Below are 24,716 nucleotides of genomic sequence, written 5' to 3'. Positions count from 1 at the left end.
AACTGCCCCCAAACTTTGAACAGCTGCTGATTCCTTTCCCCCTCTGACTCCATTGCAGAACCAAGACTATATCACAGAGCAAGTCTTTCAACTTTCCACACCAGCTACCAGTGAAATCATCTACACCAAGGAAGATCTGATGGGGAGCACTGCAAACAGCATCAAACCTCAGTGCACACAGAAAAGAATACAAAGAAAAAGTAAACACGATATTCATCAGCAAAGAAAAAAATCAACCTCAGAGTTGTGGGAATTTCCCTCCAGTTTATTGCAGAAGTGAAATTGTGCACGTTTCTTAGCAAAGGTTACTTACGAGATGCAGGCAGAGCAGTCCTGGCTCTGCAGCTAATGCTGCTGAAAATCCAGAGGAAGAGAGCTGCCCTGCAGCCAGCTCGGGTAACCACAACCATCCTTCACTTCCTGGCTCCCTGTACTCCAAATGCCAGCCGCAGAAGACCTGCTTTTCTCCACTTTGGCCCTTTCTCTCTCTCTCCTTCTCCTTCTCGGAGGAGGTGGCGAGAAGGTAAAGGGGGCAGGGCTTTACCTTGGGGTAGAAGCCAAACCCCCTCTTCACCTGCTATCTTTGGGTTTGCAGCAGCACGATCAGTCCCGGTACTTTTCTTTCCCTTATTTCTCTGTGTTTTTGTCTGTCCCTCCTTCTCAGAGGAAGGGGGGAAAAAAGAAGAAGCAGAAAAAAGCCACGAAGTATGAAATAAGGAGGATTGTAGAAGACAAAAATTAAAAAAAAAAAAAAAAGCAATCCCCCAAAAGACGTGTGGGGTGGGAGGGGAAAGGGAGATGGAGATGAAAGGAAGGAAGAAAGGCAAAAATAGCAGTTGGTGCCGCTAATGCTGCTGTTGATGCTACCACTGCAGCTGAGCCCTTCTTCCTGTACAGAGCAGCGCTGCTGAGAGAAGCTTGCAATAACCTCCCAGCTCAGATATATATACACAGTGTACACGCACACATAGCCGGGGAGCCAAACACACACTCACACAGGAGCAGGCAGAGGGAGGGAGGGAGAGAGAGACACTCCCGCAGCACAGAAGCAAGCTCAGAGCCTCTCTCCTCATGTATTCATCATCTTCCAGCAGGAGGAACCTGCCTGCCACCAGCAGCAGCAGCAACCTCCCTCCTCCTCCTCCAAATAAAAAAAAAAAAAAAAAAAAAAAGGCAGAAGAAGGGAAAATCCTCTCCCCAACGCTCCCCTCCCCTTCCCCCCGCTTCCTCCAGCTCCTCCCTCTTCCTCTGCGCCCCTTGGGCCTCCAGGACCACAGTCGTCCTCCCTTGCCTGCTTCAGAGGCAAAGCTGGGGGACGGCGGCGGGGATCGGGGACGGGGTTGGGGCGGAGCGGGGCCGGGGCCGGGGTCAGTGCGGGGATGGGGCTCGGGGCCGGAGCGGAGCCAGGGCAGTGGGGCCGGTGCCGTGGGGCCGGTGCCGGTGTCGCTGGATGCGGAGGCGCGGCGCCCCTGCGCGCCCCCGCGGCCGCTCCTGCCTCCCTCCGCACCGCTCCCCCGCACACCGCCGCGGTAGCGGCTCCCCGAGCTCCAGCCTGCCGGGATCCGAGCCAGGCAGCCAGCAGGCAAGTCCTCCGAGCGGTCCTAGTTCTGGGTTGGGGGGGTGAGCACCATCCCGCCCGCAGAGAGCTGGGGCTGCAGGAGCCGCTAATGCAGATGTTGCCATTCGGTAATTAATTCTCACTCCGAGAGCAAGCCAGGAAGCAAGCTGCATTAAAGTATCACTACGGTTTTCACCTACAAGAGATGACTGAGACAACCTGGCCATATCCCAGCCGTATGGTTTAGGGATTTCAAGAGTCTGACTGGTCTTTCTCATCCCTCTCCATCCCTCCTGCCATTGCCCTTAAACAGCTGAACCAAAAGTTATTGCTCACCAGATGCGGTAGAATAATGAGGGTAGGGAGTTATTCATGGATTATTTATTCTACAATCAATGAGGCAAAGAAAAATGAAAACAATTATTTCTCAGGTGTTATATAGAGAAGGCTGAGAAATGGAGAGGTATAATTTCTTTAGAGGAGCCCCAAAGCAGGGATAAATTATTTTCAGTGACTAATACACATGCTGTTAACAAGTACCTGCTGTTATTTAGTGACTGTGATGAAGTGGTTAAGACTGTGTGTAAGATGAGATTTTCAGAAAGGCCTTGGGATATTAAGATCCTCAATCCTATTGCCTTTCAGAGAGAGTACAGTGCCTATCTTTTAGGTCACTTTGAAAGCTCATCCATACATAATATGTGATATCCCGGGAGAGCTGTGGCCTAGAGGTTTGAGCACAGCACGGGATAAAGCTTAAATGCCAGTCCTGGGAAAAGTGTTTCTGTAATCTTGTCCAACTGCCATAATTTTTCCTCCTTGAGCCTTTCCCTCCCTTGTTTTGTCCATATCGAGTATTAATACATTCATATTTTAAATGCTTTCATAGAAGTATTGCCAATATGTCTGTAGCAAATATGAAATGAAAAAGTGCACTATTATTGTGGTTTTATTATACTTATCTCTGTTGTTGAAAGAATAAATATTCCCACAGAGACTCTGTTACCTCTTCTCTGCATCATCCTGAGGCCTCTGCCATGCCCTCCCCGTTCCTTATAACCCACAGATACTGGACTTACAGTCCAGTAACCATATGTGAGTGTCCATGTGTGAGTTTTCTGGGAATTAAGTAAGAACCAAATAATAATTAGTGTCATTAAACTGTTTCAAAATTGCCTCTTTCCATAACTTCTATCTTGTTCACATCTGTTGTCCTCATGCTCTATATCCCACAATTTTTCAAGTTTATAAACCTACATTTTCTGTTCTTTAGCTATAGTTGAAGTGATAGAACTGATATAGTATCACAAACTGTCTGCATATATTCATGGAAAAAAGAAAACTTTCTGAGTATGACATGCAAAAAATCCTACCACTTTCATTCTGAGCTCTTGAAACCCTTTCAGTATTCATTGGTCTTTATTATTCACCTGAATAACTAATAAGCAGCTTCTCCGAGTTAGTATTTAAAGGCTCAGCAGACCATTTTTTTTACATAAAATTTCTGCTTCTTAAAGCCCTTCCAACAAGCACAACAACAAAACTTGACCATCACCATTTCTACTTTTATGCATAGATACTTGCACATCGCTCAGGTCATGAAGTCCTCCACAGGATGAAAATTTGAGTTGTTCAGACTTCACACTTCTTTAGCATATGCTGATTGGGGTTTTCAAAAACGTACTCAAATTGATCACAAGTAGGTACACATTTAAAAAACGGCTATAAAGGATAAGACAGGTAATTCAAAACAGGAAGATTCAGCAGGTTGATTGATGAATATCTCAATAATGGTGATAGTAGAAAGTTTCCTTGTGGTTTGAGGCGGAAGAAATGGCACAGATTATTGCATTTTTCCCCACCTCGGAATAGGATCAGGCCTTAAAAACTGCATAAAATATTTAAACTATGTAGCAACAGAAATGAGTTGTGCAAGGGTAATGCAATTATTTTTAATATAACCACAACTGAGGCCTGCAAAATCATTAACTTTGACTGATTCTGTCACACAAAAATCATTACAAAGATCTTCAGGCATTCTTTGGTCCTATAAAACAAGCTAACCATCTTATATACTCTTCTTTAGTTTTTTTTCTTTTTCCTGGAGGGTGTTGTGAAATATTACTTTACATGATTCAACAAATCCAAGTTGAATATATTAACCTTTGCAATGAAAACATGGTCAAATTGTCTTAGGCCACACTATAAAGTTATTAGATACTTCTACTCTTTCTCCTAACCTTTCCTTTCCAGAGTGTAAATGTGAGGATGTTTCTAAGCAAGCAGTGAGACAGTCCTGCAGTCTCAGCAGGGCAACTACAAGCTTTAGCACCCCTATGCTGCAACTGTCAAGTGTCTGCAACTTAGGTCAACAGGGACCTGTACTCATCAAGTCCAACCACTAACCCAGCACAGCCTGTTACAATATTTGGCAACCCTTTCCGTGAAGAAATTTTTCCTAATATTTGATTTAAACCTCCCCGTTGCAATTTGAGGCCATTTCCTCTTGAACTATTGCTTTTATACTTGGGAGAAGAGATTGGCACCCACCTGGCTACAACCTCCTTTCAAGTTACTTTAGAGAGTGATAAGGTCTCCCTGAGCCTCCTTTTCTTCAGGCTAAACAACCTCCCTCAGCTGCTTCTCATATGACTTACTCTTGAGACCCTTCACCAGCTCCATTACCCTTCTCTGGAAATCCTCCAGCACCTCTATGTCTCTTTCAGTGAGGCACCCAAAACTGAACAAAGGATTCAAGGTGCAGCCTCACCAGTCTGAGTACAGGGGAATGATCAACACTCCCAGACCCTTGGAAACTGTGGAGACACCTCAGTCTACTGACGAAACCTCCCTGGCAATTAGTAAGACACTAAAGTGTTAAAAGACTCCAGTTATTACGGCTGTACACAAATTTTATTGAGCTTAATGGAAATTGTACATGCATATTGATGAATGAATAGATCATTCTGAATTTACTAGAGCTGTCAAGCAATGTCTGCTAAATGGAATTTGTCCTGGACAGAGCTATATTTACAGTATGTGAATGTAAAGGAGGAAAACAATGTCAGAAAGCTAGAAAGGATAATGAAGAATTTCAAACACTGATGGGTCCAAATGGCACCCAATAAAGTGATCGAATGGGACTACAGAGGAAAATGAGCCAAGCTGAAAAAGAACGTGAAACTTCTGAAACTTCTTTAAGCTAACAAACTACCATTTTAACATTGTGTTTCCCTTCTATATTCTGGTTGTCCCTTACATAGCAGAATTTCTGTCAAGGTTTCTAGAACGTTAAATATGAGGACTTCACTCAGGAAAGACAAATGCAATGTATTTCAAATTATAACCAAACAAAACTTTATGTACACAGAATGAAATGCCAGATAATGGACAGCTCTGTGACTGAAGGAAGTCTTGGGTTTATTAAGAACAACACAGGGTTTTCTACTGGGATGGTTAATATTCATGGATCTTTCTCTGAGGGAGAAAGAGGACACATGAAAATTGTGACCATCTCTGATGTGATCTCATCTGTCTATGAGAAGCTGTAAAGGCCTGAAGAAAATGTTTATTTTCTAGAAAAGCAAGGAAATTTTTTCCTAATTTTCTTAATGCAGCTAAAAAGGAAGATGAGAGTGCATTGGCAGAAAAGAGACGTTATCTTCTTCTTGCTTATGCAGGTAAAAATATAGCATTATAGTTCGAAGTGAATGCATTTTGACTTGACCATCAGTATGTTATTGTAGTTGTATTAAAACAAACAAGCAAATAAAAAAAATGGAAATGTATTTGTAGACATCAAACAAATTAAAGATGTTCATAAATTTTCAGCTTTGTACCCCTTTATCTTTTGTAGTCTGAATGTGTTCAAGATATCATCTACCTTTAGAAATTTCTTTTGTGATACCTAGGTCTCAATCTACACTGCATAATGAAAAATTTTGACAATGAAAACATTATGAGGAGAGGCTGAGGCCATTTGGTTTCTTCAGCCTACAGAAGAGGAGACTGAGGGGAGACCTCATTGCACTCTTCAACTTCCTCGTGAGTGGAAGTGGAGGGGCAGGTACCAATCTTTTCACTCTTGTGACCAGTGACAGGACTCGAGAAAACAGCATGCAATTGTGTCAGGGGAGATTCAGACTGAATATCAGGAAAAGGTTCTTCACCCAGAGGGTGGTTGGGCACTGGAACAGGCTCCTCAAGGAAGTGGTCACAGCACCAAGCCTGACAGAGTTCAAGAAGCATTTGGACAATGCTCTCAGGAGCAGGGCGTGATTCTTGGAGTGTGTTGCATGGGGCCAAGAGTTGGACTTGATGATCCTGATAGGTCACTTTTAACTCGGCATATTCTGCGGTTCTGTGATTCTAAATAGAAAATCATGCCATATGTCTCAAACATATACTAGACTTTAATCTGCGTTTCATAGATGTGCAAATAGAACTGAATTTGATTCTTATTCTGCATCATGACTAGAACAACCAAACAGAAATGGTGGTTACCTGTCAAAAATGCAACTGTTCTACACTAATCACCAGTCTTATTTGAGCTCATTTCCAGATTAATGCTCCTTGAAGAAATTAAATAATCTGTTTATTTACAAATATAATTTAATTACTGCTCATCCACTTGAACAGTCCAAAATAATTGTCTCCTCCTAGACACAGTATTCTTCCACACATTTATCTCTTACTTTTTCTTCTTAGTTTGCCTTCAAACTCTGCCTTAAACATATTTCCTTCCTCCTCTCACTTAAGCACTGTCTGTTAATTTATTTGGAAGCTTTTTCTATTGCAAAATAATTTCACATTCCTACTATCCCTAAAGTCTATTAGTGAAAAAATGAAATAACATTTGAGAATCACTGAGACAAATTATTTTAATATGTTACCTACTTTACTATTCGTTTCTTCCAGCTGGAAATATTATATCCATGAACATAACTATTTTGTGAAATTACTGGTTTAGGGAGCTATATGTAGCAACCTGTGGCTGCTACTAATGCAACCAGCCCAACTGGAAGCTGGATCATGTATGTCATGTGCATAAAACATGACAGGATGAGATTTAAATGTACTTTTAAAATATTGCACTGAAGTAGTCTTTTTCTTAATTCAGTATAGACCGTATCATAGGCAATCCATGGATGAATAGGAGAAGGTCTATATTGAAAAAAATGCAAAGTGAATTATAGTAATATTATCAAAAGCTACTGCAATTATTTTGGAATTTCTAGTCACCTTTAAAGGAGAAATCAAAATCAATCTGGAACATTTCCATCTGCTATTTGTGGGGTGGAAAAAAGGCATCCTTTCACTAATACACAGCCTGAAAGGTAAGTACTAGAGAAAAGACTGTCAGCTCTTCTTATGCGATTATTTATGCTTGGATGAAGAGACCTCATGTGACTTGAAGGCTTTTCTATGACAAGTACATAGCAACACTTTGGCGAATACAGTAAATACTTCCATGGAAAAGCAATATTAGTGAAGAATTGATGTATATTCAGCCATATTTTAATGCAAATTAGCAGCTGAAAACATGGGAAAGAGCCAATGTAATCTAACACAATTTCTTTTTTTAAACTGACAGTGATCTACAGCTCTCATCTTGGGAACTTCCTTGAGAAAGGTTTTGGAATAATTGACAACTAGTAGCTTTAAACCACTGTTTTACTTTAAATAATTTGTGTTACCGGGGATATAGCCTCATTATCTACTCAATACATATTTAACAATTGGAAGAGGTTAGCAGAGTAATGCACTAAAGTTACTGAAGCATTTAAGTGTTCTGAGTAAATATATATTTGCCTCCCTGTTATATTGTCTACATCATTCAGTCTCAATTACCACACTAATAAACCAGAGTAATCTTTATCTCCTACTACAGACAACATATGGATACTTGGCCACAAAAGTACTTCAAAATACTACCATTTATTCTATCTTATAATATTAGGAGTACCCAGAGTCCTCTTGAACCATATTATAAATTCTTTCTTACAGTTGACTGTGGTAAGTTACTTGGTGCTTCAGTTAAACATGAAGTTCCAGTAATTCTTTATTATGACTCCAGGACTGCTTTTTATTAAGTGTCTATGGTGCATCTAGTACAGAGCAGGGTGTCAATCATGGCTGAAGCTCCTGCATAATATCCGAACATGATTATACTTCAAAGATAAATACATATTGTTTTGCCTGTCTGCACACCTGCCTGTCAGATAATTTTGTATGCACCCCCTGTGTTCCTGTGCTTCTCTTCCTTTTTTTTTTTTTTTACCTCTCTTTCTGCTAGGCTTCTAATTTTTAACAAAGAGAATCTGGCATTAAGAACACCAACTGGATGAAGACTGGCAAACTGGATGCTTTTCAAAAAACTGAAATAATTAGATAAGCTTTATGCTAACTTTAGGAAGTCACTTGCTGTGGCTATGCAAGCATGGTAACTTTTTGGGCTTCAGTGAAGTTTCTGAGCTGTGCAAAAGCTGCAGCCAAGCCTAGCCATATCAGATCAGCCCACAGCTCACAGTGGAGCTACTCTATCACATGCCTTGAAGAATGTTCCCATTCACCGGTTGGAGGTTTTCATTACAGCCACTAACCCTCCTACTTTAGATGGAAAAATAGACAATGTAGGTTTTTGGTGAAGGAGATTGGTTATCAGCTGGTGTAGTGGTCTGAAAAACACTATTTATTTTATTTTTAAATTCTATGCTGTAGCAGTTATAACCTGAAAAAGAGGTGGCTTATCCATTCCTTGTTCAAAGTAGTCCTGCTGCAGTCAGCCTGCTCTTCTTTCATGGGAATTGGTCAGCAGACTGCTGGAGTATATAATAAAATTGTACATGCATCTACAACATAAGTGCACACACAAATGCACAAATGATTGCCCTTGACATCTCAGTAGCCATTTTGAAAGTAAGGATGAAACTAAGAATGAAATTACTTCTTTCCATAGAATCAGGAAAAAAAAAAAAAGACTAGTAGTAAAGGGAATGAAATTAAAGTACAAATTACAGGGCTGTACCAGGGTCATTTTTTAACATTCTTCCTTCTGCACTGACATATCAAAAGGAAATGTAAAGCCTTAATAGGAGGCACACAATATGAAGAGCTCTCTGATGCATGAATGCCGCATCTGCGACCATCCTTAATGACATGCAGCCTCTCAGCAGATTTGATAGTACAGAGGCCTTTCATAAAGACCACTTCAACTTAATTTATAAGCAGCCATACTCTGGTTTTAACATCTCTAGGTTTTAATCTGTACATTGCAAAACAGCCTGGGTTTATTGCCTGGAAACATCTAATCAAAGACATGATTTCAAAGTCTTTTCTGCAATCAATAGTTTCAACACAATGAACTATCACATGCCCTGCTACACAGCAGTACGAGAGGTGCAGCTACACTGTCAGTGTACACGTCAAACTAAGACAGACCATAATAACCCTGTATGTGATGACTCTTGCAACAACCATCACAATGCACTCTCAATTTGCTGTCCTGGTGTCGCGGGAAAAACCTTCTGAGCATGTTTCCTCTAATTTGGAGACTAGAAAGCTCCCTAACCAAGGAAGGAGGGTTCTAAAATAAAACCCGAAAATTGATCTGAAATTAGAGACCACAGAATTTTCAAGAAGCCTGTAGGTAAGCTGATGCCTTATTACATGTCGGGGGATTCAGTACCAGCCCACCACATGGCTCTATTATCTCCTGGAGCACAGAATATATATGTATCACTCATCCAAATATGTACACAATGTTTTGTGTTTAATAAGTCATGTACATATAAAGTAAACTATGAATATCTATTATAGAATTACAAGCTTATTATTAAAATAAATTCTGGATAATCTGTGCATAAGAAAACAAGATTGAAAGAGGCCATCCAAGTCATATCAGTTGTCCAGGTTTATCTCCAAGATAAATTCCCTTTTCGTCTCAAGCATAAATCCTCTTCACAATATTTATGAAACACAGGGTGACTCGAAGATGCTTTCTGTGAGGTACGTCTACATAAAAACCACTTAGCTTTCAGACCCTTTTCAGCTCTTAGAAAGTATCAAATATGAGAAAATACATGTATTTTATAAAAGACTTATAGTTCTTGATCTTATTTCATTTTCTAATTAAAAATTATGAAGAAGTCACGTTAGGCAGACCAAAGTCCTACTACTACAATAGTGCATGAAATTTTAGCTCTAAATGCATTGGTAATAAAAGGTGCTTAGACTACTGTATGTTACTCACTGCAATGTGAAATGTAATGAATGAGCAATAATTTATTCTCCACAGCATCTAAGGACTTCAAAGCATCATACAAATATTGAATTAAGCTTCCCAATGTGGTAAGCAAATATGTCCATGTAAAGAACAAGCACAGAAATTTAAGTAGTGTCCAAAATCACCCACAGCTAACTGCTATAAACAAGATTCACTGCCTCTGAGACCAAAATCAAGTTTTTAAAGCCAGACGGACAAGTCAGCAAGAGCTACGCGTCTTGTCCTATAGGGCAAGTTGCCCTATCGAGGCAAGTGAACTGTAAGTGCTCCATTAGTACTTTGATGGAGATGGCAGAGAGTACGAGACAGTATGAAAGATTTAATCATCAGAAACACACTCAAAGAGGAAAAGGCAGAAGAACCTAAGTGAAAAGTACTTTAAAAGAAATCAAAGGAACATGGTTACTGAGCTAACAAGCTAATGCCTTTTGCCACCTATAAAAAAGCATAATAGAGTTAGAGGTGACCTAGATGAAACTAGTAGTAAAAATGTTCATGATTTACAGAGTACACACATTTTTGTTGTGCATCATTCAAAAGTCATAGAGTATTATTTTGTGGAAATTTCTGCATTTTGCAGAAATTACGTGAGTGCAGAGAGGTATTTAGTAGAACCACTTGTAACTTTTGAACACCGAAAGGTCTTCAGTACCCCAGTCAAAAACCTTGAAATGTGATGAAGTCTATATAGTTGTACTCTGTGCAAAAGAAAGATGAAGAGCAGGCTATTTTATTTCCACTTTAAAAAGACCTTGAACTCTCTGGTGAATATTGAGAACCAAGAAGAATGCAATCTCTTTAAGAACCAAAAGGAATGCAATCTAATTTTAAGTGTTGCTGCGATAAAAGCACTGAGTCCTGCTGTGTTTCCTAGTTCATGATGAAGTAAGGTCTCATTGTTCTGCCCACAGACATGCCTGCAATTGTGGGAGAAATTTCGATGCAAGCAAAAAGACTGAAACTGTATTATATGCTCGCCCATCTTACAGCAGCTGGTGATTTCTTTGTTTTCCGCTTCTATCTCTAGCAAAGACAACTCTATATGGGAGTTGTAGGATATGTCATTCTGAAAAGCTGCACATACAGCATAACCTGTTTTCTAGGTGCTCTCCATACACATGGCTGCTTCTCCATCAGCTTGTGGACTGCTTTGAGGTTGTCCAGCAAAATTTTAACCCACTGTGCATGTACAGGCACAGAGGATACTATCAGCTCCAAGACATGTTTCATTCACACTTCTTTCAAGACAGCTATCAGCAATACTGGCAGGTCTGATGATGCAAGTGGCTTCAGAAGCACCTACACATTTATAGACACACTCACAGGGGATATTTTGACAACTCAGATTGAAAAATCTGTTCTTCCCAGAACAAGTCCGTCTTTTGTTCATTAGTCTTCTGTTCAACTAAGTTGACCTTGGTTTTATTTCAAACCTTCGAGTGCTGTAATGTTTGCTCTGCTGCTCAGCCAGCAGTCTATAGGATTCCAACAAGTCAATGGTAAGAAGGGGAAAAAGAATAACAACTTTTTCTCTCACAAATCAAGGAATGATTCAGCTGTATATAGACATCTAACTTTGAACTTGTCACTTTAGTCTCCCTTTACAGTTGACAGAGAGCTAGTCAGTATTGTCAGTGTCATCTCGGATAAGATTCATGTTACTCTAAACTAGAAGTTTGCACATGATCAGATCAGTCAAGCAGCATTAAGGTGCCTATTTCCTCTCCTTTAACTACAGAAAGATCCTTGAGTACCTGGCACAGCTGTAGACAGTGAAACATGGGCCTTAGAACAGAGATTCTGCTGCCCTTCCACAGAGTCTGCTTCACCTCTGTGTTTGCTCACAAACATTGTACTGGCTTGCTCATATTGAAGACAAGAGTAACCACACTGAGAATTGTGGAATCACGTTGGGAATTGTGACACATCTTATTATACAAGATGCTTCAAGTGCCTTTGCTTTGTAAGCATAGTCCAGATTTAAAATTTGCTAGTTAACACCAAGCCTAAATTTTTGTAGTTAGCCAGAAATGACATTAATATTAATAACAATAATTATTATTATTAAAAAAAAAACCCAAAAATTCACAAAACTAAGAAGACTTCACAAAATAAATAACAGGAAGAAAAAATATGATCATAAGACAAATCAGAGAAAATACTACATTTAGCAGTAAAAATAGCAGGTACTCTACTGTTTTGCAGCTCATATAAGAAACTAAAGTAAGGAGGCAGTTGTGCTGTTTTTTCCTTATTTTTCTGTCCAGCTTTTTACCTTTTTTTTTTTATCATAGATGTGGAATTTCTTACTGAATCTAATCACCATGACAGCAATTTAAGAACCATCAACATACAGGGATTCCCTGTAATTAATACAAATACTGGGTGGACAAAAACAATAATATGGTCATGTTGATATGGCTAGAGGCCATCCATACTAGCAGATTTGTCATTGGAATAAAACCTTGCAAGTCATCTAAAAAAACTCAAACAAATTTCTTTTAAAAGAAAATAATCTTTTCAAAGAAATTGTGCATGGTCTGCTATGAGGTTTTGAGAAAAGTTTTATTGTAATCTCTATTTTGCTTCCAAATTGAAAGAAAAGAAAATTCCTTTGTCTTTGCCTCTTTTTTCAGAAACCCAGATATTGTGCTATACCAATCTATGTGCCCAACTACTCATCTCACTCCTCAAGGGGTCTTCGACATTTTCATTTATTTCATTATCAACTCTCAAAGTAAAACATAGAAAAACAGGAAATACTGGATCCCTGGCCCTGAGGGATTGCTGAACAAAAAGAAATATAGCATTTTGATTTCCTAACAAGATCCCAAAGTCAACTCATCCCTGCTGTACTGACAATTATAAATCAGAACAACTTACTTTTTTTCATCTCCATGGATGTACAGTAAACCTTTCCTTCATTTTCTAGTAACAGGCTAGATTCACTCAATCATTCCTTCCTCTCCAGCCAGTGCAGGAAAAAAATAATTAAAATCTTACATAGGTATAAAAGTACTACTCATGATATTTCCAAATTGATTCAACAGCTGGGAAAGGCGTTTGATTCACATTCTTTATTACACCAAAACAAAATCATAGATCCTTACTCACACGGAGCCAGTGCTTGCTGTATAAAGAGAGCATTTGGATCAGCTTGCCTTTCATAGCCTACTCTGCCTTTCTTTTATTGTCAATGGCCAAATCCCTCACTGGCTTCATGGTGAGCTGGGCTCAGTCTGTGATCCTGTAGAGCTTATATTGTCTTGCTTATATCTAACTGACACACTTTACGATAGCGCTGGGGAAAACACTCGATGATAACTGGCTGTCTAACTCTATTTTCCAGTCTGTCTAGAAAACACACATATTTTTTACTTGGTCAGTTCCATCTTAACATGCAACTTTATTACTGAGGCGTGGTCCATGGGTCTGTCTCTTACCTGCAGAGAAGAACTGGCACACTTGCAGACCCATCATAAATTTAGTTATCCAGAATGTAATAAGGCTGATAGATGATGGAAAAATCCCACAAGACCATATGTAGGGCAATCATTTCTTGATTGGAATCAAAGACAAGAAGAGATGTCCTGTCTATCAATTTCAACCCCTTCTGGTTTCAAGAATTCCACCTTAAAATTTCTTACCTTTTTTTTTTTTTTATTGTTTTTCCTTTTGGAAAATTGCATCAGAAAATTTTAATGATCAAGAACCTTCTTTGAATTTCCAGCCGAAATATATTTATGGTGTCTTATATACATTTGCACATGTGCTAACATTGCCCCTTATCTTTAAAGGCCCAGGCAGATTGATACCAAGACAAATTGTTGAACATTAAAATGCATGGTTGGAACATGGGGGGAAAAAATGGGCTTAAATCAACCTATTTGTAATAATGCAGGCATAGATGTCCTTTCAAACACATCAGGAGAGATCTTGGTTTTTTTCCTATATTTTCTTAATTTTAAAAATGTCAAAGAGTGGTTATGGTTGTGATTCCAGAAACACAGCAGCATACTTGTAGAAAAGCAGAACCACACTTGTACAGGAAATTCAACTCATCTTTCTGGAAATTAACACAACCCGTTTTAACTCTTCATGTGTTTTAATCTTGTTGTCAGCAAAAACTGGTACTTTCTAGGTCATTTACTTTTGTGTAAAACATCATGCTAGAGGATGATGCTTCAGCTGTATATTTCATATGAGAACTATGCAATCTTCCAGTTCAGCCAAGTTCTACATATGTGCTTTCTTAAACATCTTAGTCCATTTTGACAGGGTATCCAATTAACATTTTTGTCACTATTATTCATTTCAAAGGAAGACTCTTGTATCAGGTAAGGCATAATGAAAACAGGAAGATCAGACTTCGGGTTATTTGGAAGACAAAATTTGCGTTTTTCAAGTGCCAGAGTAAAAAACTCTTTGCACACACTTCAGCTTTCCTGCTCCTAAATGATTTATTAGTTCATGTAGGTGACTTAATGTTTGGAACAAGGGAAAAATGACTCCTCTGACTCATGTGGTCACTGGTGCCATTCACCTTATATACATGTAGCTAAGGTCTATGGACAACAGAAATTCAATTTCTACATGGTAAAACATGCAGGAGTATAAAAGTTTATGAAAACTCTATGAAAAATTATTACATTCTGTTCAGTACTTTTTTTTCCTGCAGTTTGCCTAACTGTACAAGAGCATGAACCCTCCAAGTAAAAGCTTCTTGAATTACTGAGTAACTATGTTTTCTGTGAAAACCAGAAACAAAATTTTTATGATATATTCTTGACAAAAATACTTTCATCCAGTTCTGTCACAGATGTATGATGGATGAGGGATTGCAGCCCCATTCTACAAATGTCACTGGGGAAAGTATCTGTAAAGTATTTTTCCACTAAATGACAAACTTTATTTTACTTCAAAGTTATAACTTTTTGTGTTGCATGCAGAACTTGGTATATGAGGAGCACAAAATCTGCTCATATGCCTCTTCTTCTCTCTTTCCATTATATTACTTATATCTTATTAATACATTGTTGCACCCATATTAATTATGGATTTTCTGTGCAACTGCAGGTAGGAAAGGGACAGGATGACTTGCCTTGGTTGTTCCATTCAGCCTGTATCACAACTCTGTCAGGTAGGGTTTGACTCCTTTCATGACAGTGATAGAAATAATCACCCAATTTTGTTGTGTCTTCAGTTCTGAATTAAAAAAGAGCACGCCCTCCCCTTTTCAAAAATATGGTAATATTAAAAAAGGATATACTATCCGCACACTGTAATATTTTTCTCATCACTTTGAACTGTGTAAACTGTGGGCAGGAAAATATGTAATAGACCTGGCCATAGACCAAGATACCCTACTAGGACTTGCAGCCTTCAGTGAGGAATTAGGTATCTGTGTTATTTTAGGATTGGCTGGAGCACAGCCTATTCCTGAGAATCATCCCAAGTCTGCTCATAATGACGTCCAGCAATCCTGTAGCCCAAAAGGGTGTCTTTGGCTGTGATTCACCAGAGTACAAAAAAGTCCAAACCAAACAAATCCCATAGCTGAAATTGTTTTAATAGATTAGATGTTACATTACATCAGCTGCTTGTGACTAAAGATTTCACCAGACAGAGACAGCAGTTTAGGCATTTGACAAGGTAGACTGGATTCATCCCCAAAGCCTGTACATGCTGTACACATGGAATGTCAAGAATGTCAACAATTTTCCTTCTGTCCAGTGTTAAATACCTATTTCCCCCAGATTTACTAGTCACTAAAGCCTAACAGTAGTAAATGAAAGGGGAAGAAATTACCAATAGACGCCCTGCATCTTTCAGACACAATGAACGTTTCTAGTGCAAATCTGTTGTTGTAGCCTGAAAAATCTCATCAGACAACATGCTGTATCTGAGCAAGCCTCTGACTGTACAAAATGATTGACAAAACTAAATATCTTCCTGCTCTGGTCAGAAACACATCATAATCCTACAATTAACTGTTGCTTTTATCTTGAAATGTGCTCACATCGAAAATGTTAAAAGTGGGGTTTTTTTACACTAAAAAAGTGAAATTGATCTTAGTGAATCACTGAAACTTTAAAAATTACAGCTTTTACAGCACACGTACTTGGGTTCTAGCCATCCTTACACAAGTGTTTCTTGATATCAGTAAAGAAAACATATGAATGAAATAGTTCTAGAACCATATATTGGTCAATTCTTGTGAGATGTTGATTCTTCTGCTTCCTAGTGCAATTTGACTGCTCTCAGGGACATTTCTCAGCTTGTACAAGGAAAAGAAATCTCAAATGTTACTGCTATTTTTATTGTGTATGATTTATAAAACACATACATACATTTTGTCTGAATGCTTTCCAGTGAACAGATATTAAACTCTATTACAATGAGATCATAAAATTGTATATGTCCCATTTATGACATCCCTGCATCTGTGTTTTGAAATGAATATTGTGAATTGTCCTTTTGTCTTCTTCTTCCATTTTTCTCATCCCAAGCATTAAGTCACATAACCATATCCTATTTTTTTTTCCTATTTCAAAAGTAAAGTTATTGAGAAAGAGAAATTGTGCAGAAAGGCACACAGAACACCGGGTATGGTATCAATGGGACGACAACAATGAACAACAAATCTGAAATATCTATGAAATATCATAGTCCAGAATAATCTGACTGCATGACTGCTGGAAAGTATTTTCTTCTTTTTATGTTAAGAATATTCAGGTAACAACAGGCAGTATTCAGATTTTGTCACCCACTCCTATGAGCCATGTACAGTACCTTCAAGCATCACTGCTTCAGTTAAACCGTGGAGATGGTCCTTACTGTGAATAAGAGTACTGGCATCTGTTTTCAACAAGTAGAGAATGTAGCTCTCCATTAGAGATGGTTCATTTTCCTCTTGCAGAGAAATCATTCAGAGTTAATCAATTTCAGTAGGAAAAATCATAATCTGGCTTGTGTTATTGACAAGTTTGCTGCAAAAGAAAGGCAATAAAAATAAGCTACTAATGAAAGTTTCAGATCTTCAAATATAATTCTCCAATTTCTTGTCACTGCTTTAAAACAGTAGCAGTGAGAAGTTGTTCTATCAAGAACACTTAGTAAGGATGCATAGAGAGTCGCTTCGTTTATGTAGGAAACTCATTGCTACATCAAAGAAGGCACTAAAATTCTGGCACTATAGAATCAAAATGTTTGACATGCTCTGTACCGATTGTCACAACTTTTCCTCTAAGGCTACTACAGCTCCAAAGAACTGATGCACATAATCAAAAAAAAAAAAAAAAAAAAAAAGAGAGAAATTTCTCCCAGAGCACAGCGAGTATATGAACGAATTTCCAGGAAAAGTAAAAGGAAATACCAAAATTGCCACGATTGTCCACCAGGTGGCGTGTGAGCCATATAGTGTTATGAGCGGCAATACTGTAAAATTCAGTTTTGTGCCGAACCTATCTGACTGGTCTGGGGCCAAATAAATACCTATAATTATGCAGAGTAAGTCACGAGCAGTATTTATTTTTCAGCAAGAACTACTTTCATTAGTTAAGCTCCCTAAAATTATTCAACAATAAGTCAAGCTCCTCACCACACTATTGGCCACGATGGTTTGAGCATTAAATTTCCCTTAGGTGTTTTTTTTTTCCTTGTGATAATTTCCACTCTTGGCAATATCACATCCATCAGAGCTTTTACAGTTGAACAAGTAGAGATGTAAGGACAGAGAGGTTTGGCAAATACAGACACAGCTAGTCAGAACACAAAAAGCAATGCTTCCTAATTACTCTGTAGCTTTGATCATAACCAATTATAAATTGATAATCACAAACTCATAAAAGATATCCCTAAATTTACCTACTCAAGATGGAAAGAGCTAATACCGTCTCACAGTTATTACGCATATATGTAGTCACATACAGTGTTCTCTGGAGAACTGCAGCCATTAAAAACAACAAAAGAAATTCTTAAGAGTAATTATCGCTTGCTAATAAAGTGTGGCAATAGGAAGGAAAAAGAAGGGCCAGAACTGTGCCCCTAGTCAGTTTTCTGTAGGCTGCCAAAAGTATTTCAAAAGCATTCCAGAAGTTCATTGCTACCAGAGCAATCTTCAAACTGCTCCCCAGCATTGCTGGGAGTTTCTAAGTATATTTTGCAAATTTCCCATAGGTAAGTTAGTGGTTTACTGGCTTTGGTTTCACTTGCCACACTTGAGCTTCTTCATCAATAAAGTCATTTGGGTTTCTTATTCTCCCTTGTGAAACAGAACTCAGCACTGAGCAGTTCCAGTAAGTAGTGTTATAATTAGTCCAGCTAGAGCAATGGTTTCTGTGAGTATTGCCAGTTAGGAGCATTTTTTAGAAATTAGGAACATATTTTAGAAAGTTCTTCCTTCAGAATATTTACACAAGCCTTGTTTCTATCATACTAACAGTCCAAGCAGGGTAATGAGGTTAATTCTACTGCTGGAGATAGAGTGATATCATAATTATTTGTCATCTATTTTTTTATAGTATTCTAGGTGTTCCTAGTAAGCACAAGAAATGTTTCATAGTAGATAACATTTTATAAATGACAGCAATATAATGATGGCTATTAAATTTTAAGTTATTTTTAATTTTTATTATTGCATATACACTTCTGCCTGGGCATTATTCAGCTGCAAAAGAACTTAGTCCTCAGGTATTACTGACAAGGTTTTCTTCCAGCATCTCTGTGCCTCTTACTATCTTTTCCTTCACTTTTGCTTTTATGGTGTTTTTTTTTCTGTGTCCTTCCAAGTTATTTCTGTAAACTTCCATCTCAAATATCTGCACTCTTATTGTATTCTTTAATATATGTAAGAATCTGCCAAAGACATCTTCTCATTGATATTAATGTTTACCCAGCTAAGAAATCTCATTGGTCTTCATCAATTCTCTACCAAAGAGTTTCAAACCACTACTGGTAACAAAAAATTACAGATTTTTGCAATCAAATTCATGCAAAGTTTCTGTTCAGTTTTTTGGGTTCCACCCCCTCACCCCCCCAAGAAAAAACTATGGCCTTTTGAATAAGTGGTTTTCCTGGAATTATATGGTCTGGAATTAATAATAGAAAATTATCACTAGAACTGCAGAAAAAGAAAAATCCTGGTTTTTCACTAGCACTAGCATTGTTGCAACATTTGTTTGGACAACATGGACTCACTCTGATGTTTAAATCACTGAATAAATGACAATTATACCCCCCCTACAAAAAGGGCATTTACATAAAATGTAAAATCTTAGAGCCTACCTGAAAACATCTTCGCTTTCTCTATTTCCCTTTGCTCCAATAATATAATGAAAGTGAATCTTCAGTTACAAGAATCAATGAGGGTGGAGAAAGATCCCCAGTTTCATGCAGTGACTGAACCTCTCACAAAAGGCTGCTCTCAGGCCTGATTCTTCCTTCTGTCTCTTTGAAGTTAAACAAAGGTAATAAATATACTTAAAGAAAATAATGAGCACTTCCCCATTTCTTATTGAGTTTGAATTTCTTCGTCTGCACTTTTTTGCCTCCTGTTTTAGAATATGACAAAAACAACATTCAAAAATACATAAACTTACTGATTTTCTTGTTGATTGATTAGTACTATAACTAGATGGTATTATACCATGGACGGCTCAGACCTGACTGTTATTCTTGCCTGTCCTTCTTAGTATCACTGGGTTTTTACAAAAGAAAATCATCCAGATCAACTCTTCCTGATGTGAGCTGGTTAAAAAATACGTAATCAAAATAAGAAGCCCAGTCAGTTTTCAAAAATGACTAAACATGTTCCTCTCCAATCTATACAAGTGAAAATGATATCTTGAAAACACAGACCTTCCTCTTGTGTTGTTTCTATCAATTGCAGCTGCATTAGCTGCCCCTCACAAATGACAGTTACGGGCTCTTTTGGAATTACCAAGTAGTAAATATCAGTCTTACTGAGAAGACTAATTCTTGTCATATTACTTCAAAAGAATAAACCAAGTAACACACCAATTAATTTTCTTCTCAGGAGAGACACAGGTGCTACTTTTAACAGAAGAGAAAAGCAGCAGCAGATCAGAAGCACAACTCTGATGGCCAGCGTGGGGTTTTTTTCTACATTTGTCCACTTTTTCTACATTTTTTCACTTTCATTTCTTCGTCATCTTCACTGTAATGCCACCCACCAGGAGCACAGATGTTCAGATATTGTGGGTTCCAAGGAAAAACCTTCTTCATAATAAGTAAATTATATCAATGTGATCAATTAATGCCTTTGGACAGATTATATGCTTGTCAAATCACTCAGTAGATGAGAATTTAAAGGAACAATGATTTACCTTAACCCCAAGGCAGTTATTCCATTCAAATACAATGGCCTGTAAACAGAATAATGCACTGATGGAGGAATCACCAAAGAAAACTATGCTTGGGACCACAGAACATGCAATGTTCCTGAACTCCCAAAAATAGCTAAAAGGAAAATCTTTGTGTTTACTCTATAGAAGGGATACTTTAAGGAAAGAGTAAAAACTCTTATTTAAGTTAGAGGCTTGCAAATACACAGAAGACAGTCAAGAGTCCCTATGCTACTGATTATCAAAAGAACAAGAGGCTTAGGGGTTTATTTAAAGTACAAATCTAAATGTGCCCAGAGAAGTTGTGGATGCCCCATCCCTGGGAGTGTTCAAGGCCAGGTTGGCTGGGGCTTTGAGCAACCTGGTCTAGTGAAAGGTGTCCCTGCCCATGGCAGGGGAGTTGGAACTAGATGACCTTTAAGGTCCCTTCCAACCCAGGTCATTCCATGATTCTAAATCACACTTTATTTCCCAGCTACAGAAGGATCAAAATAATTGGAAAAGGGAAGGATGTTAAGTAGGAACAGCTGATGGAATTCCAAGAGGGCCACAAACACAACTTTCAAACACAACTGTCACACTCCAAGTTGGGCACATCATATTTAGGGTGGGCTAGATGGCTTTTTTAAAGAATTGCATATGTAGTAAGATAAAAAATAGCTATTTACTGAAGTGATGTTGAAGCAAAAGCACCAAGTTTTACACTGGATACAATCACAAAACACTCTAATATTCAACAGAAAAGAAAATTAATTTATTACTTTGATTCCAAAGGGAATAAGAAGAAGACAGAAAAGAAACAAAGGCACTTTTATGTCAAGAGGAGAAGAATCTATCTAACAGGATGAAAATATGCAGCTCTTGGAGTTCTAAACATGATCATGAGGGTCATAATGGGACACACACCCTTGCCTGTTTGTTTTTCATTCCATAAAGTGTTCAAGCTTGCCAACACCTTCTTGTAGTACTACAGCCCCAACTGCAAGTTGATTTCAGAAGCTACTGTACACTGGAATGCTAGAAGAATAACTAGGCTCAGTATTTTGCTTTCTTGCTTTTTGAATTCATCTGGAAAAGGAGCAGTAAAGACTTTTTTATTTGGCTGAACAATTAATTTGCATGTGTATGTGGCATACTCAATGCATAATATACATGAACTCTTCCAGGTCTCCATAGGAAACTGCTGGCCTGGTGCCTCTGAAGGCTAAACTATAACACATCCCAGCTGTGGGCAAACAAATGGCTTTGGCACTTAACAAAATGTTTTTGTTGATGGAAAATTTATTATTGTCTTTTCTGTTAAACACAACAAAATGTTATAATGAGGAGCAGTGAACAAAATATTAATTAGAAAATGCTACATTGATACAACACATTCAAAGAAAATTTTATTGAACCACAGAAGTCTCTTTATCTGGTTCTGAAAAAAAGTGATTAGTTATTAAAATGAAACAGAGAAGGAAAATAATGTCACTAATATAAAAAAAATATTCAGGCACATGACACATTGGTCAAAGCCTGAAAAGTAAGGGGAAATTAGCTGTAGTTTCCTCCCATGTGCCCCAAATTCATCAAGAATTGGTGATAAAACTTCTGCCTCAGCTTTGACACTGGAGTTCTGGAGGTGAACTCTTAGCACAAGTCTTAAACTGCAAGCTTGTCTTTCCTTCAAATGGGAAAGGTTCACGAGCAGGGTCTACAGAAACACCCTCTACCAGTATTTACACCACCAAAAGCTAATCGTATCTGCAGGAGAGGAGCAGAAAGCTTAGAAAGCTTCTTTCTTTCCTTATCCCTGAGTAGAACAAAGGCATTTGCAACAAGCCCAGGTATTCTCTGGATGAGATGTATTTGTGCAGTGAAGAGTTCCTGCAAAGACTTCTATGCCAAATACCATTTTCCAAGGGCCAAATACCAAAACTATTTTGCCTAAATTGGAGTGGAACAGCGTTAACAGTTGACTGCCTTAGCCAGGTACCATGTGTTTGCAACAATGCCTCATGGGATCAATTTAAACATGAAAACAGAGAGTCCAACAAGTTCCTTTAATCACTCTAAGTTCTCTATATATGTAAAAAAACAAGCATATGCTCTTTCTTTAAGGATCACATTCAGTAGAATTCTGTGCATATCTAAGCATTAAGACCAGCCTGTATGCTCACCTTTTGAAGAATAAGGAATGTAACTTTCTAAATCTCACTAAGAAAATACAGCAAGCAATTGTTTATTACAACCTACAGGGTGTTATGGAGTAATTTACATGGACTTAATGAGAAAAAAAACCTAAGAAGATTCATGTGTAGAATTTTCATATGGACTGTTTAAATAAGTAGAATGAAAAAACTTGATAATGAAAATGTAAATCAGTTATAATATATTCTGAACACATATAGAGATGCACTTTGATACTTACCCAAAGTTAGAGAAGAAAGTTAACAACCACAAAGTGGCAAGTTTAAAGCAATAGCTTATGAAAATAAATAGTTTCTTGAAACAAAGCCTTGCAGAAACATTTCAGAGAGAGCTAGGGAGGAAAATGGCACACTTCTGGTATAACCCTTAAAATAGCTAAATTTCCTTAATTAGTGATGCACAATAATTGCCGTTTTAAGAGTGACATTACACTGTGTACAAAATACATTAGAAAACTGCCAGGCAGATTAACTGAAAGCAATTGCATCTTAAATACAATACATACTTTTGGAGTATTGTAATTCTAGAAGGAATGGAATGGAATGGAATGGAATGGAATGGAATGGAATGGAATGGAATGGAAAAGAATCTTTCAAAGATATTCAAGGAAGAAGTTAAGGATTAATGCCAAAGGAGGAAAAGTGCAAGAAAAAAGTTGTTCAAGAAATTACAACAATTCAGGACTTCTTTCCAGGAAGACCTCACCATGGTTTAGTAGCAAATTTCACTTGGCGCCTTGCAAGGAATGGTGAGGAAATCCTGCCTGTTCCCTACATCTTGCAAAGATCATGCAGAGGAAATGAAAACACTTTCTTTACCCTCAGGCATCAACCAAAAGAATGTATATGGTGTAAATGGCCTTATTTACATAGTCTGAACATACAAATAAAACTTACAAAATAACTGGAATATTACCTTCCTTACTCTTTCAGGACTCAACATACTAAATCCTAAAGGAAAAAGAGACTTTCCAGAGTTTTAGATAAGATTTGAACATCTTCCCATAAACCAGGTTAGCCAAATATCTCTCAGAAAGATTGAAGTTACAAATGAGCTGTGAAAGTTTTGCCCTGTGGCTGAAGCATGTTTTGTATCCTGTATAAACACGGCCAATGGGTGTGTTTAATAGAGGATTCATGCAGCTTGGTTTCAGTGGGGCAGCGGGATGTGACGGAGATAGCAGCAATGTTCTATGTTCCCCATTTGGAAGAATTATTGTTTTCCTGGCTGTACTTTGGGCATGGTATGAAAATGATCAATGTTTCAGGCTTAGGAGCTCACCCTTGGGGCCCACCCAGGGAGTCTACAAAGCCTCCTCCCCTTGCATGTGGGATTCTGAAACAGATTCAGAAGAAATAAAATAAAATCTTGTTTCCACTTTGTAATCTCTGTGTTATGTGTCATTAAAAGTGGTTTTTTGAGCTTAAAAAGCCCTGGCATTTCAGGCAAGTAACAGCCCCGTTGTTTGACTCGTGGTGAGTGCAGGGCATAGAATGGAACAGAAGAGAAGAGTTATGTCATGTTATTCCCGGAGTTGTACATGACAAGCTATGACCCAGGTCTGAGGGCTCCATCCCAGAGAGCAGCTCTCTGCACTGCAGGTCTCAGGCCCATCCAAGAGATAGGGATAGACATGGGCACACCTCCAGCTTGGCTCAGGCTGGGGCTAAAGGCTTCAGGCTAAGTTGGGACACGTCCCCTGGGCCCTTGGCAGGAGATGGTGGGAGTGGGGGTCCCAGAGGACGGAGACTTTGACCCACAGGACCCTGAGAGAAGTAGACTTATGCTGCTCTTATTCTCTCCTTTAGGCACTGGTGGTTGCCCACTTTGGAGACAGAGTATTGTGACAGGCAGATCTTTTCTCTGATGGTGTCCTGTTGCTCTCAGGCTTTTCTGGTTTAGTATGTTTTTCCATGGGAAACAGCTCGGGCATTTCTGAAAATAAGTACAAAGAGAGAAAAAAAATTCCATTTTTAATGAACAGGTATTGCTTACCTTCAAAAGATTTTTAAACTTTTAGTTCAGGAGCACATCCTGCTTGAGATGTGGGGTTCTGTCATCCTGTGGAAACCCAGAGGAACTAGATGAGCACAGAAGACTTTCAAAAACTGCACTCCACACCTGCTTTTTGCAAATTTATGCAGATGGTCATATGATCTCAAGATGATCCACAGCTCTCACCCCCATCAGAACGTACGTGCCTCTTTCCTATAAGGTGACAAAGCCTGTGCCTAGGCTGGGGCTTAGATATAGGTATTCACTGCCTTATGTTAGTGCAGGATTGGGAAGAAATGTCATCAGAGATTTCCTCAGCATG

The 24,716-nt window shown here is 38.4% G+C and overlaps 1 protein-coding gene across 1 annotated transcript in view; it reads right to left on the bottom strand.

The window, feature by feature from the left end:
* The window catches only part of CNTNAP2 (contactin associated protein 2), a 1,027,914-nt gene extending 1,027,190 nt beyond the window's left edge, over positions 1–724 (bottom strand). Inside the window, exon 1 of the mRNA XM_064668935.1 lies at positions 314–724. Within this exon, the coding sequence (XP_064525005.1) occupies positions 314–410 (97 nt within the window). The 5' untranslated portion in view covers positions 411–724. The remainder of the gene's footprint in view (positions 1–313) is intronic.
* Between the last annotated feature and the right edge of the window lie 23,992 nt (positions 725–24,716).

This window comes from Pseudopipra pipra, chromosome 1 (assembly GCF_036250125.1).
Source record: "Pseudopipra pipra isolate bDixPip1 chromosome 1, bDixPip1.hap1, whole genome shotgun sequence".
Taxonomy (NCBI): domain Eukaryota; kingdom Metazoa; phylum Chordata; class Aves; order Passeriformes; family Pipridae; genus Pseudopipra; species Pseudopipra pipra.
Note: the sequence above shows the minus strand (reverse complement) of the source record. Positions and strands in the feature narration are given on the sequence as shown.